This window comes from Sorex araneus, chromosome 7, assembly GCF_027595985.1.
Source record: "Sorex araneus isolate mSorAra2 chromosome 7, mSorAra2.pri, whole genome shotgun sequence".
NCBI lineage: Eukaryota > Metazoa > Chordata > Mammalia > Eulipotyphla > Soricidae > Sorex > Sorex araneus.
In genome coordinates, this window is record NC_073308.1 from 44917291 (window position 1) to 44926428 (window position 9138).

Sequence of the window (9138 nt, forward strand, 5' to 3'; positions counted from 1 at the left end):
GAACGGATACTGAGTCTGGATTTTGTCCTGGGCGATAATAAAGCCGCAGTTTTTAAAGGCTAAAACTATTTCTTGCGCAACCTGCTACACTTCTGTAGGGGAAGCTGCGGCAATCAGTAAATCATCCATGTAATGAATAATATATGCAGAGGGAAAAAGCATCCTAAAGGGGTCAATAGTTTGGGCTACATAGCGCTGGCAAAGAGTGGGGCTATTAGCCATGCCTTGCGGAAGGACCTTCCACTGAAAGCAAGGGTTGGGTCCTATATGGTTAGTAATCGGAACTGAAAAATCAAAACGTTTGCAATCCTCGGGGTGTAGGGGAATGGAGAAAAAGCAATTTTTTATGTCTATGATTGTTTTTTGAAAGCCTGAGGGGATAGCAACTGGAGTTGGGAGTTCAGGTTGTAGCGCGCCCATAGGTTGCATGGTCTTATTTACACTCCTAAGGTCTTGCAACAACCTCCAAGTCCCATTTTTCTTTTTGATTACGAATATGGGGGTATTCCAAGGGGAAGTAGAGGGTTCAAGGTGGCCTAAGCATAATTGCTCCTGCACCAGCTCACAGGCTGCCTTGACCTTTTCTAGGGGCATGGACCACTGATCAATCCAGACGGGTTCATCAGATTTCCAAGATATTTTGTCAGCCTGGAGTGCAGGGGAATGGGTGGATCTAGGGAAAATCTTTAAAAACTCCCAAACTGACATCTGAGATTAACCCCTTACAACCCTAAGCTAAGTAGTTTTAAAAATTTTAGTTACCAAAAGTCTTGGAGATCAAATAAAACAATAAGTTTTTGAACCAATTTTGCAACTCTAGAAAATAATATTTTAAACTGAAGCATTACTCTTTGAACCTGTTTTCATAGATCACAATTATTTCAACTCACAAGATTCTCTAGGTCAAATAATTCTAATCCAGTATAGATACAAATATATACATTGGTATAATAGCATAAGACCTTTGGACCATCAATTTTTGTGAAACACGGTAAAACCTTCTTTGACTTAATTTTGGTAGTTTTTGTACTTTAGTTCAAATCATGAGCTTTCTAACTTTAACAATTCTACAATACAAACATGCTTTCAAACACAGAAAGAGCTTTTTGGGAATACATATACATACACACATACATACACATACACATATACACATACACACATATACATACATATACATATTTTAACCAAACTTAGATAATAACATAGAAAAAAATTTTGGAATGTCAGTTTATGGAAACATAAGAAAACTTTGTTTATTTTGAGGGTTTCTGTACCTCTATTGCTTGAAAAACAGCTAAATTCCTCATTAAAATTGGCTGAGGCTTGTAAGATAAGGCCTTGCACTTTCTGAATTCTTATTTCACTTTTTAGTTTTCTGGCTCTAGTTCTGTAGCTTTTTCTAGATAGTACAGATACTGGAATTCAAAAGAATTTCAATTGTTAATAACTATTAATGTTCTTCCAATAAGAAATTTAGATTAAAACTTTTAATTTCGTTGTAGGCGCCACATTCTAATTAGAAATCTTTGTTTAAACCTGATCTAAGACGTTCCAGAGATACCTAGATCTTTTAAATTTCTGGACTTCATATCACTCTGATCTCCCTAGATTTTGTTTGCCCAGGTCTAAGAACTACTGACTTCAAACTAGCTCTAACACTCTAGTGTTCCACAGACAGACAGACAGACAGACAGACAATAAGTTCACTAAAAATTAGTTCACTAAAAACATCACACGTACATGTGTGCATGTCTATAGTTGATCTTTCGATCTTACCCTTCAGAAACGGCAGGGAGAAAACTGACAGACTGAGATAGGAAGGAGCAGTCCCCAGGGCAAAGTTAAGCCCTGTCGGCCGATTGGGAATATTGCTCCCCGTTTCCCTGCCTGACCAGCCAGTCTCCTGCTTATTAAAAATGGGTCAAGAAAGCACTTTTGTTGATATAAGCCAGCAAAACCTCTTCAAAATTGTTGAAACCTAAGGTGGTCAGATGCTAGCATTTTTCTTTCTTGGTCAAGACTAGTTCTGAGGCGGGGAACTAGTATCTTCTTATCAGACTTGGGGACTCAAAAATGAAAACACAGGACAAAGGGATTCAACCTTCCACCAGTGACTGTCTTCACTGGGAGGCTGTTTCTGCCAACTCGACAGAAATGAGAACACAGAAAGGAAAGGGTCAATGATAGGCTGTTTCTCTAACTCGTCGGAAATGAACAAGAGGAGTGGGACGGGGACACTCATAACAAACCACTCAGATGCATGTCTGGCCGGTGAGGAACTTAGCCATAGTGGATCAGCCTGAGAGGTGACTTGCGGCCAGTGTCTAAACCAGCACCACCCTAGACCATATGTTCCTCGTGGAATCGCAGACAGCCCAATCGAACTCCGTAACCTTAAAGGGATCTTAAGGATGCCAAGTCGTGGAGCCACAGACTCAGTGCAAGGACGAAGACATCCAAAACTGCACAATCACTCACACATACACACACACACACACACACACAAGACAAGGGAATTCAAGCCTTTCCGCCAGTGACTGTTTCGTCCTTATATTAATGAGCATCAATATAACTAAAAAATTTTACCAAATCTTTTTTTCTTAACCCTTACTCCTCTTTCCCTGAATGAATTTTTGAGCTCCTTAATAAAGCTCTGTTCCTTAAATAATGAATGGCCCATGCTGAATGGGACGGCATATGAATAGGTATACCTTTTTATGTCCCCCGCCTCCGAAGGTCGCTCGGGCAGCACTGATCCTTCGGGGGCCTTCTCCGTTGCTGGCGCCGTCCGGTAGTTGGCCGTGCTTCAGGTCCCTATTCGGGCGCCACTTGTCCCGTCCCGCGGGACCAAGTTATTCCAGGGTCTGAAGAGGCGCTACCTGAAATAGCAAGGGCGAGAAAGAAGAGGGAGACCAAGCAAGGAACTGTTGTCAAGGTCTCGTTTATTGAAGGGAAGTATACAGAATATATAGGCTGAGGGGCAAGGCTTTTGCAAGGGGTCCAGGGTGGTTCATGCGGGGCATTCGCGGGGCATTTGCGTAAGGGGGATCAGCAGGCTGGAACATGATATGCCTGTCATCTTTGTGGGTCTCGCCCTTGGTACGGGATGTCTGTTTCATAATACAATATCTTGGTGGGCACTCCCTGTCTGGGGAAATGACTAAGTTCTCCTTTTCCCAGGGTCCCGGTCCCCCACATAAGCCTGTCTATTAAGGTTCTTTTTTTCAGCTCTTTTGCGTGTTCTTATTGAGTTACTGAGGCTTTTAATCATTCCATTATTTAAATTTGAACATTATGCATTTATATTTAAATTTTAGAAAACATTATAAAATGTTTAACTTTATTTGTACTTTATGGATCTCATTTTAGCATTTGCAGCAATCCAGGCTACAAGGAAAAACTGAACTTAAAGCAAAATTTCCATATATCTCTCCCGTCCTACATGTAATGTTCTTTACTTCAACACTCCCAACAGAAGACTACATTTATTAAAACTGAAGAACAATATTGACACATCATCATTATTCATACATCATGGCTTATGTCAGGGGTCACTCTTGCTTCATTTACTTTTTTCCCTTTCTGCACTTTCTTAACATTCCTTTAAGATTATTGGTCTTTCTGTCTCCCTGTGTCCTACCCCTTCAAAGATGTTTTTGACGTGAAGTACTAAATCCCTAAAGTACTAAAAAATTTTAGTATTTACATGATTTTAGGAAATTTGTTTTAATTTAATTTTTAGTGAGCAAGTTTTCTAGACCACAATAAACAAAAATAATTTGTAACTGCTCTCAGTTATCTCTGAAAATCTACTTCCTCTGATAGCCCAACTTTACCTCTAGACTAGGTCTTTTCCCCAATTTTTGCTTTTGTTTTTGGCATGTCCTTTCAAATCAGATTGTGAAAATTTTATGACTTTCTTTTATTTCACTTACTTTCATGTTGCTTTGCTGAAATAGTGGTATAATTCTAATGTAGTTGTTGAATAGCTATATTTTTCATATGGATATATCTTACTATATCTAAGAAGCCCATTTGGTGTTTGTGTGTAGGATATTATATGGACGTTGTAGATTATTAAGCTAAATTTCTAAGTAAGTCATTATTTAACCAAAGTTCTAAATCTGATATATCTACCTCTGTCTGCATGTATGCGTGTTCAAACTTTTGAACTTTTCTTGCAGTAATACAAAAATTAATTTTATTTTTATTGCTTATTTTGGCATGAAAAGAACATTAGTTCTTTGTATTGATCTTCAGAGATATGCTTCTGTTTTCCATGGGTTTAAGGTCTAAGAGAAAATAATACTTATGATAATAAAATAATGAAGTTATCCACATTACCGATATCAGTAGGTAAATAAATGTCCCATATAGACAAACAAAAGTTTACTGAAAACATTTCCAATACACAGGGTCACATGACTTCTTTCCTATACATAATAATTCTAATGCAGAACACTAGTAGAACACTTAGATACATCAGTATCAAGTTTTTTATGTCTCAGCTTATTGATGAGTTTCATCTTCTGTTTCCTTCCAATGCTAAAATACTTCTCTTTGCTCTGCTAATCTCTTCCATTATGTTTTATCCAATCTCTTGGCTACCCTTTCCCAAATTTTTAAACACCTATAAGAATTACCAGTAATATTTTTTATCTGTGTCATATTAAATGTTTTATATAATCTTTCTCCTTACTTCTCTATCACATAATCATGAGCAATGTACATTTTCATTTTACTGAATCTGAGAGATTTTTTTTGAGAGAATGAAAAATCTTTGGGGGAAAAGCAAGTTACCCGTGTTGTATTCAGTATGCCAAGAACAGTAACAAGTTTCACAATGGAGATGTTACTGGTGCCTGCTGGAGCAAATTGATGAACAATGGGACAACAGTGCTATGACACTGCAGTGCTAAAGATAGTGATAAAATGTGAATTTCTCAGATCCTCATTAGACCTGGGTTTTCTTTGTTGCAGACTTCTCCATTGTGGTTGGGGTGCTCTTCCCTGTGGCTGTCATATTTGTGGTGGTTGCTATCGTAATCAGGCACCAAAACAGCAGAAAAAAGCAGAAGAAAATCCAGAGGTAAATAAATGTTTATTTCTCTCTGAAGACTTTTGACCTTTCTTTTTTTTTCAATTCAAGGATATGACCCAAATTATCAAACTTAATGTTGACTTACCTCAAATATTCAGCAAAAAAGATGTTAAACAAGGTGTTGAGTAACTCTTTTCCTGGCAATCAGAGAAACATCATTTTTTATTATTAAATCTTATGCTTAAATGAATCATTAGAGGATGGAGAGATAGTAGAGGACTAAGATATTTACCTTGCACTCCGCTAACCCAAGTTTTTTTTTTTTGGTTTTTGCTTTTGTTTTTGTTTTTGGGTTATACCTGGTGATGCTTAGGGGTTACTCCTGACTCTGCACTCAGGAATTACTCCTGACCATGCTCAGGGGACCCTATGGGATGCTGGGAATCGAATCCGGGTTGGCCACGTGCAAGGCAAACACCCTACCCGCTATGCTATTACTCCAGCCCCCTGACCCAAGTTTTATTCCTGGCACCACATACAGTCCACCAAGTACTGCCAGATGCACAGAGCTAGAAGTAATCCCTGAGTACACTAGGTGTGACCCCAAAACAAAAAATAATAACTCCTTATTAAATATTGTTATAAACAAGTACTATCCTATGTATTTTTATATTTATTATCTGATCTAGTTCACAAAAATTTCATAAGATTGTAATTATAATTTATAATTATAGAATGCATTAAATATTCATGTATTATCTGATCTAATTCACAAAAATTTCATAAGATTGTAAATGATCATTTATAATTATAAATAAAAATGCATTAAATATTCATCCATAGAGCAATTTGAAGTATAAACAGAAGCTTGGACAAGTTAACAAACATGTTCACAATTTTACAAACTAAGCAATGGAACCCTGATCAGTTAGTTGGTCTTCCAAAAATCATGACATCATAATATCTTTGAACATTGTTTAATGACATACTTATTTACTCACATGGTCTTTTAATAAACACTGAATGAATAATATTAATTGATTAAGTTTGAGTGGGCAGCAGTAACGTCTCTCATTGAGGGACTTATTGTTAGTTTTTGGCATATCCAATACACAAGAGTAGCTTGCCAGGCCCTGCCGCTCGGGCTCAACACTCTTGGTAGCTTGCCAGGCTCTCCGAGAGGGACTGATTAAGTTATACACATTATATAAAATTTATACTAAGCAGATTATTAACAGACTTGAGGAAATAAATTAGTGGTTAGGTCTATACACAACACAAGAAATCCTGAAACAAATCTAGAAAGTAGGTGAAAACTCAGTCAAGGTCAGGGAGGTAGTACAGGGCTAAAGGCACTTGCCTTGTGCGTGGCTGACCTGAGTTTGCTCTCTTTACTGCTAATGTTCCCTCTAGGGATGAGTCTGAGAGCACAGAAACAGGAGTAAGCCCTGTCCACTTCAAAAATCAAGACAACTCAGGAAGTTGTTAAACTTGTAGTGAGTTTTTCTTTCCTGATGAAGGGATTGCTGAGAGTATGTGATTTGTTCTCTCCTATAGGCCCTCATCCGCTCCTGACACCAAGTCACACAAACAGAAGAAACCACAAACAGGGAAGGTTGCTCAGCCCCAAGAGGTGAGCCATAGTTTATATTCTTTGATGCAAATCCCATTTCCGGATTCTTTCGCCTATGTTCTCCTGCCCATTTATCTACTGTTTGTAGTTAGCAGTGTCTCAGGAAAGTGTCTACTAATTACTGACTGCCACGGACTGTGGGCTCTAACACATTCAGAAAGTGGTACATATGCTTTTGTTAAATGCAAAAAATTCTGTCTAAGATACTGGGATTGACAAAAAAAAAAATAAAAAGAGAGAGGAGAGAGTGGATGAGTGAGAGAGAGAGAGTTTGATTTCCCAAACATGACCAGGAATGATCCCTGAATCAAGAACAACTCTGAACACTGTTGAATGTGGCTCTTCCCCCCAAACAAATAAACAAAAACCACAAAAAAAAACCAAAACATAAAAAAACAAGCATATCAAACAGAACTAAGATGTGATATTTCAGATATGCCTTTCACTCTATCACTCACTGTCTGTTGATTTCTTATTTCTTTTCCAAATTTTCTAATTGAGTCAGTATGCATGTTTTATCAATCATAGTGTAATACTTGTAACCTTTAATGCATGACTGTTCCTTGCAAATTGAGGAATTTTAGCTGAAGTTGCTTATTGATAATGGCATTGGTATCAATGTTTCACGTAAAGCTTACCTTGTTTAAAAGCTCTGGCCGCAGTGGAATGCAATAGCCAGCAGGGCCACAGTGATTTCCTCTCTGATGTTACTGTCAGCTTAGCTTTAGCCTCTCAGGCCTTGATCACTGCATCAATGTATCACTGCCATCCCGTTGCTCATCGATTTGCTCGAGCAGGCGCCTTAACGTCTCTATTCGTCCCTGTCATGTTCAGGGTCAGGGGAATGAGCCCATTATTGTTACTGTTTTTGGCATATTGAATACCCCACCAGTACCTTGCCAGGCTCTGCTGGGTGAGATTCTGCATCGCTCTCTTCCTGGAGCGTTGTTTTATTGTCTCTGGATCTTGGGTGTTGATGAGATTACATAGAGCCCTGCCTGGGGCAGTTTGTGGGTGTGGCGGCCAAACTACTGGAAAACTGGGGATCTGGTTGGAGGAGGCCCAGTCCCTATCTGAGCAGGCTTGGAGATCACAGCCCCAGGTTCCACATACCTGGGTTCCTCATACCTGGGTTCCTCTGTCGGTTCCTTCATGCATGAGCCTCATCCGAGCGTGTGGAGAGTGGCCTTGAGCATGGCTGTGGCTGGGTTCTGGAGGTTTTTGGCTGCCGGGGCTCTGCTTGGGGCGGGGAGGGAAACACAACCTGCCCCCCATCCAGGGGGCCCTGGTGAGAATAGCCAGGTGTGGGGGAAGGAGATTCTGCCAGGCTTTGATAGAGCTCTTTATTTGGAAGTGAAAATTATTTTAAAAGATTACTTTTCTTTTTAGATGAGTCAGATGAAGCTTCAAGAACCTGACCTCCCAGTCGAAGACGATGTCCCTCCGGTTTCTTTTGTGAGTTAGCAACTTCTCTTCCTTATGTCTTCCAGTCCATTCTCAAGGAAGGACTAGGGAAAGATGTAACCAAAAGTGCCTAGTAATTATGTTTTGAGTATTAGCATCTGTGTTAACATTCATACAGAGCAAAAATTCTTCTCTAACATTTTTAAAAAAATATAAACAGTGAGAATGCATTTTTTTTCTCTGTTACTTTCTCAAATCTACATCATAGGTCAGAAAAACTGATAACTAGTTACAAGATTATCCATCTAATTCATAGATTGCCATCTTCAGTGTTGTTTGTCAGCATTGGATCATTTCTGAATTATATGTTTACATTGACATGAAACCACTGAGCAGATAACTTTATTCTCTAGAGTCATGAGTAGAGCAGAAGTTATCTTTATCTTTTCCTGAAAACTACTTATGCTTTTCCATTAAACAGAGTTGTTTTTAACTTCTAATGTTTCAATTAAATTATTTATCTTCTTACTAGCTAAGTACAAAGCCGAATTTTCCACCGCCACCGATTCCTACATCTGTATCATCTTCTTTCCTTGTAAGTTCACTGATCATTTTAAAATATTCTCTTATACCAACTTGAATAGTGTATTTAAAGCCAAGGAAGTTTTCATTATTATATGGTCCCTAAACTAACCTGAGATATCATAGAACTAGGGAAAATCTGGTTGATTATGACCTACAATTTCTATGGGTATTAATTTTTACAATAAAAATAGTTCCATTGTCATGTATTTGTTATGAAAAGGAAGACAAAAGTGAAAAATAATTAAATAAAAAACAAAATAAAGACATCACTAATAGTTCTACATATGAGGCAAACTATCTCCTTGAAACAGTAATTTGTTAAAGAGCTTATTTTAAAGGATATAAAATTTTATTATAAACTGTATTTTACTTTCTTACTATAGGTAGAATAAGGTTTACATTAATAACAGTTTTCTAGAGGAAGTATAATATAAAAAGTAGAGTACATGTAGATAGGATAAAAGTCTGTTTT

General features: G+C 38.0%; 1 protein-coding gene across 1 annotated transcript in view; it reads left to right on the forward strand.

Annotated features, from left to right (window-relative positions):
• The window catches only part of ADAM28 (ADAM metallopeptidase domain 28), a 67464-nt gene extending 59323 nt beyond the window's left edge, over positions 1-8141 (forward strand). Inside the window, exons 19-21 of the mRNA XM_004619161.2 lie at positions 4984-5092; positions 6602-6677; positions 8067-8141. Coding sequence (XP_004619218.2) covers positions 4984-5092; positions 6602-6677; positions 8067-8141 — 260 coding nt within the window. The remainder of the gene's footprint in view (positions 1-4983; positions 5093-6601; positions 6678-8066) is intronic.
• Positions 8142-9138: the final 997 nt, after the last annotated feature.